Source organism: Parambassis ranga, chromosome 16, assembly GCF_900634625.1.
Source record: "Parambassis ranga chromosome 16, fParRan2.1, whole genome shotgun sequence".
NCBI classification, from domain to species: Eukaryota; Metazoa; Chordata; class Actinopteri; family Ambassidae; genus Parambassis; species Parambassis ranga.
In genome coordinates this window covers 4574028-4592245 of record NC_041036.1, presented here as the reverse complement: position 1 = coordinate 4592245, position 18218 = coordinate 4574028, and the positions used below count along the sequence as shown (strand labels likewise).

The 18218-nt window shown below is 41.8% G+C and overlaps 2 protein-coding genes across 2 annotated transcripts; one reads left to right on the top strand and one right to left on the bottom strand.

Annotated features, from left to right (window-relative positions):
- Positions 1-947: 947 nt before the first annotated feature.
- On the top strand, positions 948-2632 carry dcstamp (dendrocyte expressed seven transmembrane protein). The gene is made up of 3 exons (XM_028426235.1): positions 948-1994; positions 2068-2397; positions 2480-2632. The coding sequence occupies exons 1-3, from the start codon at positions 948-950 to the stop codon at positions 2537-2539; spliced, it is 1437 nt and encodes a 478-aa protein (XP_028282036.1). The 3' UTR covers positions 2540-2632.
- A 2710-nt stretch (positions 2633-5342) lies between these two features.
- Positions 5343-14461, bottom strand: dpys (dihydropyrimidinase). Its single transcript, XM_028426167.1, has 9 exons — positions 13771-14461; positions 11761-11919; positions 11451-11630; positions 10498-10687; positions 10163-10319; positions 9860-10001; positions 8966-9108; positions 6051-6258; positions 5343-5869 (listed from the first exon to the last, which is right to left on the bottom strand). Exons 1-9 carry the CDS (start codon positions 14023-14025, stop codon positions 5810-5812), a joined length of 1494 nt encoding a protein of 497 aa, XP_028281968.1. The 5' UTR covers positions 14026-14461; the 3' UTR covers positions 5343-5809.
- Positions 14462-18218: the final 3757 nt, after the last annotated feature.

Below are 18218 nucleotides of genomic sequence, written 5' to 3'. Positions count from 1 at the left end.
TTAATTTGCTGCAGAAGTGGAGTTTGTCTTTTTAAATGTAGGGTAGGAGATTTTGAAAACTCAGTGAGAGTCAGCCAGATTTTCAAAGTAAACACACGCCCCTTTCTCTCAGAGCTCACCCCGAAGCCACGCCTCTCAATCACATGGATGCGCATCACCTGAAGACGAGCTGCGGTCTGTGACTTCGGCCATCATGCACGTTCCTCTCTGGTGCGCGCAGAGCAGGAAGAGAGTGACAACCAGCCAATACTCCACGCAGGGTCCACCCGGAGGATTGGCTGATGTTTTTAGTGTTTTATAGCTTCCACAGATGATTCATATTCTTTGTTTTAAAGCGAAACTGCCGAACTAATCGGTTGCTATCAGATTGTAAAGAGAAGTTACACTAACAACAAAAAGTGCATCAGAATTAAATCCCCTACCTTTAACTGGCAGTTCACTAGTGTCAGACACAGACATCACTAGTTTTCTTTACAGAGCCTTCAAGATGTTTTACATCTTACCTCTGACAGTCAGGCTTGACTCTCTTTGAAATTCTCTATTAAACACGCTACATGTAAAGTGGATTTTCAAAGAGATATAAAGACCTTGCTAGAGTGCTAAAAAATAGTCACAGTGAAGAATATTTATCTTTTAGGTACCATGAATGTTTACAGAAAATTTCAAAGGTCTATATTTGATTGAATGTTTGACTTCAGTTCCTTATAAGCATTTATTGTTCTGAGTTTCAGAATTTGTCTGCACTTACTTCTGCTTTTGGTTTAAAATATAGGGATGACTGAGAAATGACTTATGACTGAGGTCTGCGGGGACTGAGAGTTCCTGTTTGTGTTGAATTTAAGAAGGCTGCGCACCACATGTTGTCTAGCAGATGTAAAGACATCAGGTGCATCTGCCAGTATGTTCTTCTAACATGCAGCATTGCTTTTTTTCCCCACTGAGTCATTATGCTGCTTTCATGGATTACAATAAAACAGCACCTCCAGGATGTTGGCGTTGTGGCCGTGGATGTTTTCACCACTGGTAAAAGAGACGGCTTCAGAAGAACTGCCATCCTCCTCCTCGCCTGCAGCATCTCCAGCCTCCTGCTCAGCTGCCTGCTCCTCCTGTACCTCCTCTTCACCCTGGACTATGAGCTGGCAGTGGCTGGGGGGATCTCTGGCTGTTTTGGGACACTGCTAACTGTTGCCTTCTTCCTATCAAAGAGAGGTCGGTGTTTAGGCACTCTATTTGTAATATCTCTTTTCATGAAGAAAAGTAGGAACCTGCTCCTGACAGCTGGGACCAGCTTAGTGGTTCTTAAAAATATCCATAACATTGTGGAGAACCTGACACGCCTGGTCAGCAGCATGATTTGCAACCTGAAGGCAAAGAAAGCATCCATCACGGCTCCCTTTGCCAACTATGTCAAGATGTTGGAGTGGATAGGGAGTGTGCTCAAAGGGGTGACAGATTTTGGAGTGGTGAACCTAGACTCCAAGCTCAAGGTTTCACCCAGACTGGAATCAGAGAAGTTCAAGTGGAGGCTTGCTGAAGCTGAGCAGAAGCTAAATGAGACTGTGAAATATGCTCAGGGCGTCATGGACACAGTCTCCTCTGTTACCGACAGGATGTTTCCTGCCGTCAGCTTCCTCGTGCTCATGGTGTTTATCGCCCTGCACATAAAGAAATACTGCAGCGACATGAAATATCAAAACAGGTTCATCAGCAGCAGATTTGTTCGCTTTGACGAGAAGCAGAAGGCGGAAGGGAGGCCCCACGTCCTCCCCCTCACAGCAGAGGAAGAGAAGCTGTACACCTCCATCCCCTCTGCCCGGCCCTCCGCCAGAGAGGGGAGAGCTGTGTTCAAATTTGGAATTCCAGTTGCCACCCATTTTGTAGCTTGGGTGATATTTATAACTGTGGATGCCTTATTGTATTGTTTCATTGACATCATAACAACAAGGTTATCGGAGCTGGAGCCGTTCCACGTCCCCTTGCTGATGAGCATCAAAGTAAGTGTGTTATTTATGTTTTAGATTCTCTTCTGTTTCCTCCACTGAACACTGTAATCTTTTTTTTTTCCAGGGGATCACAGTTGGAATACCGTTTCTTAAGGAAAACCATCAAAAAGACTTTTCCTACTCTGTGACCCTGTTTGAGAGGAAGTGCCTTCCCAAACCGAAGCTGCTGCTGTACACCTCCGTGCTACCGCTGACCGCCATCCTGCTCACCCTGCTTGTTATGGCTCTGATGGCCTCCAAAATGTCCCAGCTCAGGCTGATGGTCTGTGAACAATTCTTCACCAATGCTGCCGAGCTGAGGGTGGAGTACCTGCATGGAAAAATACTGAGGAAACGATTAAAAACCAGGAAGGAGAAGAAGAGTGGCAGCAGCGCCGCATCACTTGTCGTTAAGGTTTGTATAATCCAACACAGAGAAGAATCACAGATGTTTCAGGTCAAAAATGTTAACGCATGTTCTCTTTGTTTCTCCTCAGCCACAGTTCTGGTGCCCGCTCCTCTTCCATCCCAAAGAAAACCCACAAAGTATCGTCTGAGGAAATATTTGTTTAAGCTACACAACTTTTGTTATGTTTACATGATACCTCCTCTTACAGCTGGTGTTATATGCACCACGCTATGACTGATGGGACAGACAGCCTTTTGTTTTTTGAGTATGTTTGATGTTATTTACATAGTAAGCCAGCACCATAAACGAAGCTAGTATATTATACTGTGTACTGTTGTAAACAAAGGTGACAGCTCCTTCACGCTGCATGTGCTCTGCTGGGATGCAGTTTTTTTTCTGACTGTATATTTTTAATAATAAATAGGTGCTGTGTGTCAACACTCGTCTCTGTCTCTGTCTCCCTCATCTGCATCTATTGTATTATTATCATTCAGCAAACAACAGCTCATTAAGTTTTATCACCTACAGGTCAGTCTGCCAGCTGATCATAATAGTAACCATGGAGAACTTATGGAAGGAACAATTTCATATTGATAATAGCCAACCAGTGGTGGAGGAGGTACTGAAGCTGGGTACGTAAAAGTACAATTGCCCAGCAAAATGTATACTTAAGTAAAAGTAGAAGGGCTACATTAACAATTTTACCTAAGTGAAAGTCTAAGTACAAATGTAAGAATGTACTTAAAGTATTTAAAGTAAAAGTACTCACACAGTGAGTTGTCTGTCAGTGAGGCGGTGCCATTTTGATACAGAACGCAGAACACAGAATGCTCTGGTGTATCCACGACTCTGGATCCATGTTCAATGGTAAGGTTAGCTGCAGAGGAGAGGAGGACAGAGACAGTCTATCTACTGCGGTGCTGCTGCCAGACACAAGCTCTGCTGTCATTGGAGCAGACAGAGCCACCTGATTGGTTTAAAATTCACACAATCCACATTTTTGTCTAGATCGAGTCAACATGTTGGCAAAACTGTATTCATAAAAAGTGAAGAGTAACAACAAACATTGTAGAAATGTAGTGAAGTAACAAAGTACAAATACTTAGTTACATTCCACCACTGTAGCCAACCAGTTATCAAGAGGTTATGATTAGTTCCATTTTATCACATATGTTTTACTTACATATTGCATCCTCTGCATTATATAACAAGGCAGATGACAGTCAGTGATGAGTATTGTGAGCATGCACAGTCACAGTGATACATTTATGATGGTAGCAGTGAATTATGGTAATCTGCCTTTTACTGTATCAGGTCTGTATTTTACCTCCTCGTGTAAAGCAGTGTGGAGCCAAGATATTTGCTTACATAATCTAAGACAGCTGTGCAGTCAACAGCACTGTCCTCTTTCTACTTAAACACTGTCACAGTTCATTACCATCCCACAGGTGTTAACGTCTTCACCTAACGCAGCAGCAGGCCACAGTCTGCAGGTCACAGTCTGCTGTGACAGGTGCAAAGTGGCAGATCAGAAAGCTTTGGCAGGATATAGTAATTAAAAATCCTCTTTGGCTGGTGTTTACAGGGAGTTATTGATCAACAACTTTAGAGTTGATAATAAAACATATTTATTAATGCACTTACAACTACTTAAATCCTATCAATCATGTAATATTGTGATCTATTTTTATTTATTTTATAAAGATTTTTTTCTATATTAGATTTCTATGTTCTAAATGTGCTCACTGTTGACATGTTGGATATTGCTGTCGTCATCAAAAGTGAATGTGGTGATGAAATCATGTGATGAATCATATGAGAATCTTATATAACACAAAGCACATCCTGGAGTGTCCTAAAAAAAGAGTTAAAAACACAGCTTGTGTTCTTTACTGTAGGTGATATGAGTGACCAGCCTCCTGTCCACATCTGTGCCTTTTATGGCTATAAAAGTGTTAACTGTTTTCAGACTCTTTAATGACCTATAGGAGCACTTTCTAGCAAACTGGAGTGCATTTTTTGTATAAAAAACATCACAGATTTGTCCAGGGAAGCCATTACCTTCTTTGTTTAGCTTCTAGCTCTTAGCATTTCTCAGACCTGGGTGGGTAAGAAGATGCATTTGGTGGGTTTTTTCGTACCTTTTACAAAGACCATTTGCAGTCACCATGTTATACATTGTTAATATTACCTGTGGTGCTCCTCAGGGTTCAATTCAAGGTCCCATTTTATTTCCCTTTAATGTGCTTTAGCTTGGCCAGATCATCCAAAGACACAACATGTCTTTTCACAGCTAAGCAGACATCCTAGATACACCAAAACCACTGAGACCCTAAATTATCTCAATAGCTTAAAACAGAAATAAAATTAATCAAACGGTGATGAGTAAATAAAGTTACAATTAATCCAGATGAGTGGATTAAATAAGGTCTTCTCAGTTTTGACTGTACATTCCCACACACCGCCGGCCACCCCACCATCCTTCCCGCTGTCAGAGACAAGAGGAAGGAAGCGGTCTAGCTTAAGGATGAGTAGGCCTTCTGTGACTCACACGCTGCCACTGACCCGTGTGGCAACCTGATAAGCTCACACTATGTCTCAACTGGCCCTGTGGCATAATACCACGCCAGCACGCCAGCCCAATGGGAAGCTGCCACATGATGCTTGTTGACAGCCGCAGCCCCTTTTTTTTCCTCCTCCTTCTTCTTTTTCACCACGGGAAGGAATGAATGCAGTCCATACATGGTCATAGATGGAGTGCATATGATTATGTGAGATCTTGCTGAATATGCAAACACTGAGCCAGTCTGGGTCAGTGAAGTAAATCTTCATACTTTCACACATGTCAGCGTATTTTAATGAATATTTTATTAACGTGATGGGCGCTTTTGGGTGAGAAACATCTCGCTTGTAATCCATTGCACTTAGAAAAATGGGGTAAAGAAAAATTGTCTGGAAAAAAAATACAAAACAGATGCTGCTACGCGTGGATTTTATTGCATAAAATAATGTGCAAAACATAAAATATCATAAAATGCCTGTTTTTCTTTTATCCATGAAGTCAAGCATAAGCCCCATTTTCACTGCTTACAGAGTGTTACATAATATTTACGTGGGAACAAATCTAATTTTCTGCAGCAGACTGGTTTCTATTGACCTGTGCACTGAGCAGAGCTGACCTGGAAACCTTACACAGCTGGAAAAATACAAGGTGGTGCAATGTTCCGGTGAAACGGTGACCTAAGTGTCAATCAGCGCAGGCCAACTTCCCCCCACCGGTGCTGCACAGAGTAATTTAAAGGGTAGAAACAGGCTGTTTAAAATGTGGAGGAGGTTCATCTGTGAGGAAATATTTGGTTGTTCTGGCTTCAGCAGCTTCTGGAAGCACACAGCTGGAGATTCAGCGTGCCTTTCATGTTCATAGAGAAATGACTTTGCCTTCATAGGGCTTTCTGATCACAGCTGTAGGTTTCCCCACCTGAAGGCCAAATACAAAGCAGAGAGAAAGGTTATGTCACCTCTGTGTGCACAGCGCCTCATCAGAGTTGTTTCAAATTCCACATGAAGCTGAAGACCCTCTGGAAATGCTTGTGTGCTGGCTGGAAAAAAAACAAAACATTGAGCTGAAAGAGGCTAAAGCTAAGGAAAGAGAGACCGACCTGCTCGCGCTGCTTGATCCTTTTGTAAACAAATTCAGAGAAGGGCTTTCTGTGGATGAATCGGCCGTGTCCCGGTGACACATTCAGCTGCCCATGTTCATAGACCACTTTTCCTCTGGATATGGTGATGACGGGGACGCCATGGCACTCCATGCCCTCAAAGATGTTGTAGTCCACAGCCTGGTGGTGTGTCTTGGCTGATATCCTCCTAAAAAAAAAAAACAGCACAAAGCTACTTTACAACTCAACTTCTTGGTCACATGCAGCCCTGGTGAGGAGGAGGGAGGTAATCTCAACACGCTTTCTGAATAGCACAAGAAAACATAAACCTATTATGAAATCTCAATGCACTCCACTCTAATCTGAAACTGATTGAATCAGGCCAGGATGTGCTCACACACGGCGGCTCTCACACTGTGCCGCAGTGAGCAGCATCCTGTATTATTTACAACTTTTGCTCATGTGATGCTCTCTTTTCTGAAAGCCTTACTAAGCACATAACCTAAGCTTCTTTTCAGTCAATAAAAAGACACCTCAACATTTTCAGCTCTGCTTATTACATTATTGTGGCGTCTACCCGAAGACTGCTGCATGAGCACCGCCACACGAGGTTGCAGTATAGACAAGTCTCCAAAAATAACAAAACTGACTGTGTGTGCTGCAGCTGGGTATTGAATACAAATGAGTTTTGAGGAAAGAATACAAGGAAAGAGGCGTTTAAGTCATTACAAATTTAGAATACATGTAATGTTAGATAGTTTATGTTGTCTAATACCACAGCTTCACCCTGCTTTGTGAGTTTACATGCTCAACCTTAACAAACACAGCATACAAATACATTAATTTACATATTAAACCAAGGTAATGTAGTGTAAGCCCTGTTATAAACTGGCAACTCCAGCCCTCCTACCATGATGTGCAGTAGAAAGCAGTCAGTGGATGATTTGTCTGCTTTATTTAGAGACTTCTCTTGGACATTTTACACTGTTTTATTGTGCTGTGACTGATGGGACTCTAATGTTACTAACAATATACACATAAAATGATACAAATACACACAAAAGCTGTCACCACTTCAAACAGATGGTAGGTCTGTCCACACAGAGAAGAATTGAAAGAATCTGTTGCTGTTTTTTTTGGGTCTCCACTGAAAATAATAATGGATTCTGCTGAAAGCTCTCCAGTGTCTTGTGTATTGGCTTTATTTGCATTGGCTGCTTGGCTGGAAACTTCAAAAATGGTCTGAAAATGATGTTAAAACCAGCTAACAAGTCCTCTACCATGGCCTATACTGCAGCTAGTAGCAGCAGATTGAAGCGCATTCTCATTAGAGAGGTTGAAGGACTTCTTGGAGAATGCAGAAAATCTCATCATAATAAAAATAAGGAAATGCTCTGCACAGTGGGAAGTGATGATGCCTAACACATAAATCATATGTGAGTGAGAGACTAAATCAGCAGGGAACAGGGAAATAGGTCTGACTCAGCCACTTCCTTTGAATGTCTATTTTCTGGAAGGTTTTTCCGGCATACACACACACACACACACACACACACACATATTTCCTGTTCATTTGTGAAGTCACACCCTATGCTCAGTGTGCCTTCAAAAACAGAATGTGTCCTCATTATTCAAGTAGCCCAATTATCAGAAATAAGGCAATTGAGTGAACTTCCTCAGCGTCTCTGGTCATGCAACCGTTTGTGGCCTCGGGTCCCGGATGTTATGAAGCCACACTTACGCCGAGGGCAATTAATTAGGCAGTTTCACAGATGAATTCACGGCTGCGGCAATCAAACACGGGGCACTTTCACGTTTGAAAGGCATCCACGGACGCAAGTACACACGATGGAGATGAAGAAAAAGAGACAGCGAAACAAACAGGTGAGGTCCGAGGCTGACAGGGCCTGAGTGAGAGGATCAAATCACTGTAAACTACTCCACACTGAAGCTTTTTTTCCATATTACCAGTGAATTCATTTACAGCAAATTACATCGGGTGTGTAATGTGTTCTTCTTCTTCAATTCACATCAGCTGTTAGTGACCTCCCTGAGGGGCTGCGCAGCGCCATTCTGGGTTATATAAGTGTGCTACAGTACGCAAGCTTCAAGAATGCAAAACTGTCCTCTGTGTCTGCATCTGTTCCTCACAGAACAGCAGACTGTCCTCTGCTCCATAATCAGGACATGGATGGAATAATAAGAAAAGGAACAGAAACAACCACATCTTTTTTTTAAATGATTCTCTGAATCTGAAAATAGCCTCAACATTTCATTCTTGTACTATAATAAATCGGTTTAGCTCCCACATGAAACATTTGTCATATTAAAGATCCTCACCATGACCCATCACAGCAACAGCCCACCGATGTAGTGCGCATCTAGCTTATGTAAGTGTGCTAAAATCCAACTAAACATAGAAAATAATTAATCATTCCAACGGTTATTTTTTACTGAGTGGTGAATTTGATTCATATGTAAATCATGCTATGCTTTAATTTGCAGCTGTAGATAAGGGATGACATATCCTGAGTTCTGGATGGAACACAGACGTAATCAGCTTACGTGGCGGGTTTATATGTTTGTGTGTTTGTGTGTGTGTATACTGAGGTGGCCAAACATCAAGGATACATCATCACCTCTCTTTTTAGCTGCCTATATCTATTGCCTACATGCTTTACTATTAAACTTTAAAACCTTATCTTATTTAAGCAAGCGTCGACGCCCTGAAGACATGCTTTCAAGTTGGCCCAGAGTTTCAGCAGCACCATCTGGTGCTGATAGAAATAGTGACTTAAATGTTTTATATATAAAAAAAAATACCTTCAGGATTTGCATTTGAATTACATAAACACAATCTCAGGACTTTCTTTGAAGCCCCATGTTGCTGAATGGGTGAGTGTGGGTGTCCTCACCTTGTCATTTTGGGGTCCCATATAACCACATCAGCATCTGAATTCTTGGCGATACGGCCTTTCTGCGGGTAGAAGTTGAAGATTTTTGCTGCGTTGCTGCTGGTGACAGCCACAAATCGATTCTCGTCCATTTTGCCGCTGTGCTGAGGGGAGGGAAAAAGCACAAAGTACCCAGTTTGAGCAAAGGGGTGGGGGTGGGGGGGGGTCACACTGGGTGACAACAATATACAGAATTAGCAGACAAAAGGTCAGCGCTTAACTATGCAGCAAGCGACTCGTTTCTGCCAAAATATCATCTAATGTGTGTGATTTGCAAGCACTGTTGCATGTAGTAAATCTTTCCAGTGGCCTTGGGGCGGGCGAGGAGGAAAACGCAGCGTCTGCATTCTGCGGCAATCTGCAGCTCTGAGACTTTATTGGTTTTCATTGTTGAGAAACGAAAGATTATTTATCTATAAATATGAGGAAAGTCAAAATAATGAACATTAGGCCATACATTTAAAAGAGTGAATACACTGTTAACCTGACAAATCTTCACGGTAGAAGTCCATGCATGCACAGCAGGGAGTTCAATGGCTCGCGCTTTTGTCATTTGTCAAGTCATGACAAATCTTCACAACTTGATACCAGCAAAGTGGACACTGCAGGGGCCTTGTTGTGTTATACATGCCTAAATAATTCATATTCCCCCAAAAACCTTAGCTCTAATACACAGTGTGTCATCAGCCATCACAGTGAGAAGCACCATGCTAATATGCAAAAGCATGCATGCACATAGAGACAACAACTTAAGATGTTGTGCTTCGAAGGTCTGTGTGAGGAAGCTACACAGCACACTGCTGCAGCTTCGGGGTTATGTGTCAGATCATGTATAGGTGTAATATTTGGACATACCACTCCTTTCTCCCAAATGACTGACATCCTGTCCTCCACACCGTTCACTCCGTTTGGGATCTTGGTGAAGTTGTCTTTGCCCAGCGCCTTCTGGCACACACTGAAGGTGCAGTTGTCTGTCCCCGTCACACTCAGATCATCACTGGAACAGACAGAAAAACGTCTAAATGATACAGATTTATTGCTGAAATGAAATCAAACAAGACATCTGTTTCAATAAATTCTATCCTGTATTGCACATTGCTGCTTTGCCTTCTGAACTCCATTGGATGTCTTGGCTACTCTGTCTTCACTTCCACCTACTTGGCCAGTAGATCCATCAGATATCCAGGGGTGCTGGGATCAGGTCTGAGAGGAGGACCCATAACAAAGCTAGCAGCATGGGCCCAGTCTTTGTTCCAGTAGTGGGTACCATCGGTGCCCAATCCAGCTGCAATGGGCTCTCCGAACACCACGCGGCCTGGTGAGAGAGAAAGAAAGCTTTTTTATCATCAAAACAAGAATCGTACTAAAACAGCAAATCACTAATAATCTATAAAAAAGAAATCACTCAATGACTTGTTTGTCCAAGAGCTTAAAAGGCTGCGAAGGGCCATCACCTCTCACCCAGCTCTATTTAAACAGCAGCCCACACTCACCGTCTCTGCGTGCTTCAGAAAGCACCTTAGCAGCAGATTTGCTCATGACATGGACAACATACAGTGGACAGTTGACAGCGTGGGCGATGGTGATGGCTCGCTGGGTGGCCTCGGCCTCCACCTCCTCTGGCCGACACAGTTCGTGGCCCTCGGGCCCTGTGATGCCCAGGGACAGCATCTTCTTTGCCCCCTGATGGGTCCCAGCAGGGATGAGGACATGAAAAGATTAGGAGGGTGGAAGGGACACAACACAACACACCACAAATATGCTGACAAGAAAAATCAATATTCATGAAATGAAATTCAAAAGTGTGAGGTATGGGTTTGGACCAACATGCCTCAGTTCCATATTGGCTGAGTATTGAACACTTTTCCCAGAGGGCAGAATGTGCTGCCAGCCAGGGCTTGTTGTTTTCTGGAATTTGCTTCCCTCTAGTGGTAAATGTTTATAATTACATTTAAAATAGATTGAATTGAAGCATATTGAAAAATAATAGGCCTTTAAGTGGAAGGAATCATGAGTGCTACACTGCAGCACAGGATGCACACGTATACTGGGGGTTTCCAGAAACAGATGGGCTGCTTATTTCTGTCAGTAGACATGGAACCACTTAACAGGTATTCATTCAGAATGTTTGGAACTACATTAGTATCACTGCCACAGGGTCCATGTTTACTTAACCTGGAGTGACACTTAGCCACCATCGGGATGGAACATTAACTTATAATTACTTCTGGTCTGTGGTTTGTGTACACACAGACATTTTTTAGCTGACCCCAACACTAACCCAAACTTACCCCCAAAAAGCAGCACACAAATTTGCAATATCATGGCACTGATCTGAGCAACATGGGTCTTCTCATTATTTTTAATATTGCATGAGCTTCAGAGTTTTTTTTAATACAAACATTATGACTTTTATTCCCTCTAAACAGCAGATAATCATACTAACCTCTGCAATCAAATCTCCATTCTCAGCATGCACCTGAGCTATGGCTCCAATCTGCTTACACTGAGAAAAGGCAGCGAACAACTCAGAGTCCTGCAGCATGAACACATCCTTATACGCCATGAACATCTTGAAGGAGTTGACTCCTTTGTCTTTGGCCAGGGTTTCCATCTCTTTCTTAACCTGAAAATGTTTTAGAGAAATTAACGAATATTAAAAAGAAGATCTAAGTTAAGGGGCAGGATTTTTGACCATGATGGGAATCTTCTGTCTTTCTTACTATGAATCTCAACATGCATTAGAAGTCATTCACCTCATCACTCCACCATGTGACGGCGACATGCAGCGAGTAGTCGCAGCAAACTTTGGGATCAGCCATCTTACGCCAGCGGTCGTACGCCTCCAGGAGAGACATGCCCTTTTTGGGGATGACAAAGTCCAGGATCATCGTAGTCCCTCCGGCTACAGCCGCCTGGTGAAACGCACACATTACCACAGAGATGGAAGTTAAAGATTAACCAGCAGGCTATATAACCAAAAAACTGAGTCCTGTCCCTCCCCCGGCTGAAGAGAATGCCTAAAAGACATCTGAAGATCATGTGCTGCTTACACTGGACGAAGCAATAAGGTGACATGATCCCAAAGGTCAGATGACAGATGTACAACACTTATGTTCAAGCACACATTGTTAGAAAAATAAATAATTACCAGATGACTGTAGGTGAATGATTTATTAATGTTGATGCATGCCAGTATCAAAGGAGCCACCCTGACTCTGAGGGGTCCTGTGACATTATGTGAAGCTGTGGGTGTTGCTGCTGCATGTTTCCCAAATCATTCTGCTCCGCTTTGACTGAAAGTGGCACTTAAACACCTCACTTATAAACCACTTACTCCTAATAAAGCCGAAGCATACTCCTAATTGCCATTTGATGCATTATGACCTACTTGTGTAGCAGCCTGTTAAATTATAATGTACAAGGTGTGGACAACATAAACATGGCCGCTTCACAAATACTCCAGCTGTTTTCCAACCTCAGGTTAATGACATCCTTTGGGACTTTTGTGATTTTCTGTCCCTTTTCTCTCGATCTTGCAGGAAATCAGGTTTTGTACACCAGGTGCTGCAGAGTGGCTTCCCTGGGCCACATGAACAGGTGGGTGAAGATGGATCTGGTTGGGGTTGTTGCACCATTAGTCATGGAAGTTCATCCTGATCTTCCACTTAAATTTTCCTTTAGAGATACTTCTGTCTGTTCTGCTATTCCTCTTTGATTGCTCATGTGAAGTAATGACACACTTCTAAGTCTTCTTTTTCTTCAGCCCCCTGAAGTGCTCTGCCCAGCCCTAGAAAGGACGCAGAGAGCTGGGCAGACCACTTTCAGTCTTCAGGCTACACCTCCATTTACAGCAAATGGAAGATTAGGTAAAAGTGGCACAATTTTAAGGAACATCCTTTTGAGGATACTCTGGCTGTTCTGTACTTAGTCTGTATAAGATGTGCACCTTTAAATGTTAAAGAGAATCATAATAAAGTGTCAATAAAATATCTGTCTGAGAAATAGTTCTGGTTCTTTTTCCTGGCAGCCTTACTGGTCACAGGTCAGACTGTGATGAACTCACCCTCCAATAAACATGATGAACTGGGTTCTACTTATACATGCATTCATTTTCAGTAGGCTAGATTATTGTAACGGCGTCCTCACAGGTCTTAGTAAAAAAATCAGTCAGGCAGCTGCAGCTGGTCCAAAATGCTGCTGCTAGAGTTCTGAGTAAAACCAGGAAAATGGACCACATCACACCGGTCCTCAAATCACTGCACATGGCTTCCTGTGAGTCAAAAGATACATTTCAAAACTTTGCACTGAATGGTCTAGGACCAAAATACATCCTGGACTTATTGGCTCCCTATGAACCATGCAGACGCCTGAGATCATCAGGGACGGGTCTGCTGTGTGTACCCAGGGTCAGGACCAAACAGAGTGAAGCAGGATTCAGTTATTTTGCCCCTCACCTGTGGAACAGCCTTCCTGAACACCTGAGGTCTGCTCACTTTACTTAAGTCAGGCCTGAAAACACACTTGTTTACTGCAGCGTTCTCTTAAATTCTCTAACTGCACTCTTCTCATTTAATCATTCTGATTTTATTTGATGTTTTTATGATTTTATTCTTTTTATGATTGTACTTTCCTTCTTAATTTAATGTTTTAACATGTTTTTATTCTGTGATTTCATCTTATGTAAAGCACTCTGAATTGCCTTGTGTATGAATAGTGCTATATAAATAAAGCTTTCCTTGCCTTCTGCTTTATTATTACAGTACCTTGGTTCCGATATGGAAGTCATCCACAGCCTTGGTGCCCATAAACTCCAGCTCCATGTGCGTGTGCGTGTCGATGCCTCCCGGGATCACCAGTTTATCGGTGGCATCAATTACGCGCGCACCCGCCGGAATATGAAGATTGGTTCCGATTTCAACTATCTTCCCATTTTCAATGTAGACGTCGCTGAGCGCCGAGCAGTCCTCGTTCACGACTTTACCCCCTTTAATAATCAGGATCCCGCTGGGCTCTGCCATTCCTGTTGCGCACAACTCACACAGAAGTTAACTGCAAACTGAACTCTGCGCTCTGGTTTTTTTTTGGCCGTCTGTGTGCAGAGGCTCTGCAAAAGTACATCAGCTCCAAAGTTCATGTGAGACACGGGAGTCCACAAAAAATGCAGCAGAGACTTCTGCGATGTGTAACAGATTAGAAAAAGTTATACAGACGGATAAACCCGAGTGTGCCTCTCCAAGTTGTTCCAAAACCCACTGAACAGAGATCCTCAGAACACAATGACGAAACATTCAGAGCTTTCAACACATGTTTTTGTCCATAACCGTCTTGTTGTCAGTTATTTTTTTCTTTGGTAAAGCCGGTCAAACATGTTTTGAATTTTTTTGTCGCTCCTCCTGAGGGTCTCGCCCAGTTCAAGCAGAGGCACGGCCAGATTCCCGAGTACGTGTTTTTCCCCTTCTGCGCATGCGTTGTCTGGACACGCCCAACATCCCTACGACTACACGAAATTGCATACAGATGACAACAAACATGGCGGCGACCACACACCGTTGGACAGAGGTGATGCAGGCTGTGGCAGAAACACGCAACATAAATTCTGACAGAGTTGGACTATTTCTTTGTAATAGCAACAGTTCCGGGTTAGACACGTTTAATTTCCGGGTCTATGTGATCACCTGAGCACCTGAAGTTGTGTGAAGTTGGAGTTGGAGACGAAATCATTACCAAAACCGCACAGTGTATGCCCGGCTTTAGAGGTGACACTTTAATATATTGTTTGCCGTACGAAAATATATTAATACCAACAATACTCGATTATGCTTAGAAAGTGTAACGTGATGTATTTGCTGCCACTCTCAAACCCAAACAGAATGAGTTCAACTAGGAGAGCATGCGGGGCAGATCACCCTCTGACCTCACCGTATTCTGCCGCTACACGATATCGTGTCGTATCGTATTTTTTTAGCTCTGTTTGACACACAAAAAGTGACATTATAATGCATAAATGTACTTGTTTTGAGTTGCAGCTACACATAATCCTGCCCACAATTTAAGAGAGGTCATTAAATGGCTTGTTTTTTTAGTGTAAAATGGTCAAGCTAGATTTAAGTTTAGTGTTCCATTTGATCAAAGCAGGACAGAAAATTCTTAACATCTTAATATATTCATTTTAAAATATGAAATCTGAAAGTTTTATGCCAGCAATTGAAACTTGGTGGAGTCATTACAATACGACTGTCTTAGTGACATAACATCATCAAATTAGTTCTACAGTCAATTATTGTACAACAAAAATGGAGGATGTAGGCAGCATCATCACATTAGTGTATGATACATCAGAAAATATCCTAATTTTTAAGGTTGTTTTTTGTCATTTTTCACTACACAATACCCACAAACAGGCAGCAACCTGCTGCTGGAACTGCAGGTTTTTGTCCTCTACTAAATAAAACAGGAGTAATTACAAGCAATGATTGAACCATGACATAATTAGAATTATTGGTAACAAGTCAAAATGTCTGCTGGAAAACATTTTCTGTGGTCATTATTTAAAAAAAATGAAGTGAATTGTTTGTATTCAGTATTTAAAAAAAATCCCAACAACACAGCATGCTTCTGATAACGCTGTGATATCCCTGGAGCATGCAACTGCCTCTCTTTCATGAACAGTTGTTAGCCATTGGGAGAGATTAATATTTTTCTGCAGTGGATTGGTTGTCTGTGGCACATCAGTCCAGACAACTTTTCTCATCCATTAGTGTATTACGAAAACAAGACACATTGGAGAGACAAAGATGCATGCGCTGGTGAGATAAGCGCACGCACAGGGCTTAGGAACACCTAACCTTCACAGTTGCAATAAACAATAACATGTGACTTAAGAGGATTTACATAAGATGAGAGGAGTAATCAGAGGGAGTGAAAAACCAATGAGGCAGCAATGGCATCTCCTCAAAAGTCTCTGTGTTGCTGAATGAGGAAAGTTGCCATTCCGCTGGATTTAGAGGGAGGCTGTTGTTATCATTTTTTTTCTTCTACCAGCACTACAACACAGATGTCACTTCTCTTTTGACTGGATTGGAATTCAGCATAGCACAGCTTCGAGTGTTGTGACATGGTGAAACTCTGGCATTAGAAGGGCATAGCATGCACAAAAAAGTGACATAAGATAATGCTCAGGCAGATTATCAGTGCTTTCTGCTCAGGCAGAAAGAGGCTTGTTTACTGTGTTTGTGCTCACATATCACACCGCAGCTGGAGCAAGTGTGTGTTAAAGGCAGGGCAGATCTGAAAGAGGAAAAAACACAAGATTATACAGCAGTCAGTTGGTAATTTATGTATGTTTTATTAGGCAAACCAAAGAGGAGATTTCTATGAAATTAAATAATATTTTTGTTCTTTTATGATTTCACTTAAAGTTCTTTTATACCAGACTTGTGTATCTAGTTTGTTGTTTTCAAATTAAGATGGCACAATACACCAGAATTCACAATATGGAACAGATATTGTGATGTTATGATGAATTCTTCTATGCCCTATTTTACATAATCATGTGGTATTATCCATAATGTCTATATTAGGAGGGGGGATTTACTGTATTTCTCTATGTTGTATTAGCATGTACTGCTGCTCTTATTTCTCCAGTAACAGCAGCTTGACTCTGAGCATGCTCAGATAGTGGTGACAATAGAAGACTTTGAGGCAAGGCGCCATCCTCAGTCACTTGGCACCACAAGCTTTTTGTGATTTACAGTTTTTCAGGGCTTAAATTTAAGATATTACGATGAAAATTCTAGCTTAGGATATACACTGAGGCAGTATAGTTGATGACCTACACACCAATCACTTACAGCTATCATCAGTGCCACCTTCCAAAAAATAAACAAAAACAGCTCTCATACCTGCACCCTGGGACAGGAAACATATTTCATGTCCTCTGCTGTCTGGCATGCACTACAAGTCTGCCTTTTGTATTACACAGGAGACACCGCAACAGTTATTCCACATGGGTAAGACACACTGATGAATGGTCCACTCTCCCATGCCAATGTGTCACTATGCTGAAAAATAACCAAAGGCAATTATTAATTCTAGAGAAATGCCCATTTTGTGCAGCTTTTAGTCACTAGCAGGTTGTGCATGTCTATCTCTGCATAATACGTATTGTGTAACTACATATTTTGTAATTTATCAGTCTTTTTTCAGACATTTTCTGTATTTCTGTAGTTATTTACATATATTTAACCATCATTTTCAAACAAATTAATAATGCACCTGTGTGTGCATAATTAGTGATGTGTGCATTTATGACCAATAAACCCGATTCTGACTGAATATTCAAAGGCCTGCATTACCTATAATTGCAGCCCAGATGGCAGTGTTCTCCTCAGGTTGAAATGGAAATGTGACCTACAGTTCTGTGCTGCAATGTTTTATTGTACAATAACAAAAATGTTCAACACAAGTATGTGATATGTTAGTACAGAAACATAATGCTTGTAAAAGGCAGATTTTATACGAGAATAGCTTTTAAAACAATGTTTAGATGAATTTCAAGGTTAGCGCTAGACACATTTTTATGATAGATTTGTCATTTTTAAACATTAAACTTAGATATTATTCAATACTAGCAGCTGGAGGATGTATGTCGCAAAACAATACAACATTAAAAGTGCTATTTATGGCATCAGCTGGAAGACATTTAGTGTTAATATGCACAGAATAAAAAAAATATCCCTGTAATAAGGCTTCAAATGTGACATAAAATGATGTAAGATTCCCTGACATGTCGCCTACGAAGACACTGGGAAGTCTGCAGCTACTTCAAAACATTTGTCAGTCACATTGTTGCAGCTCAAGCATCACAAGGCAGCTGTTAAGCAGACTCTAAAAATGTTAAGCTTCCAACAATGGGAGGCAGAAAATGTGAAGGGAAACAATTAAATTACGCCTTGCATGAAGTTTGCTTTTCATTTTGTGAGGCAAATTTAGTGCCATGGTTAATCATTATGCTGTTGAACACGATTTGCAAAAATATTCAAGAGCTTTATGTGCCTCAGTGCCCCTTCTGTATTGAAAAATAATGGGCCTCTATCCAATTAAAAACTGCATTAAATCTCTAAAGTATTACATGCACTTTACTGGTATCTCTCTGATTAGGCTTTTCTGCATGTGCAGATGCTGACAGCACACTGAGAAAGGGGGCTCTGAC

What these genes read in the sequence shown, in the direction of transcription:
- dcstamp (XM_028426235.1), top strand. Translation starts at nt 948, where the DNA reads ATGCTGCTTTCATGGATTACAATAAAACAGCACCTCCAGGATGTTGGC. An exon ending in CCTTGCTGATGAGCATCAAA is followed by an intron (nt 1,995 to 2,067) that starts GTAAGTGTGTTA and finishes TTTTTTTTCCAG; the next exon opens with GGGATCACAGTTGGAATACC. An exon ending in CCGCATCACTTGTCGTTAAG is followed by an intron (nt 2,398 to 2,479) that starts GTTTGTATAATC and finishes GTTTCTCCTCAG; the next exon opens with CCACAGTTCTGGTGCCCGCT.
- dpys (XM_028426167.1), bottom strand. Translation starts at nt 14,025, where the DNA reads ATGGCAGAGCCCAGCGGGATCCTGATTATTAAAGGGGGTAAAGTCGTG. An exon ending in ATGGAGATTTGATTGCAGAG is followed by an intron (nt 10,688 to 11,450) that starts GTTAGTATGATT and finishes GGGACCCATCAG; the next exon opens with GGGGCAAAGAAGATGCTGTC. An exon ending in GGATCAAGCAGCGCGAGCAG is followed by an intron (nt 5,870 to 6,050) that starts GTCGGTCTCTCT and finishes TTTGGCCTTCAG; the next exon opens with GTGGGGAAACCTACAGCTGT.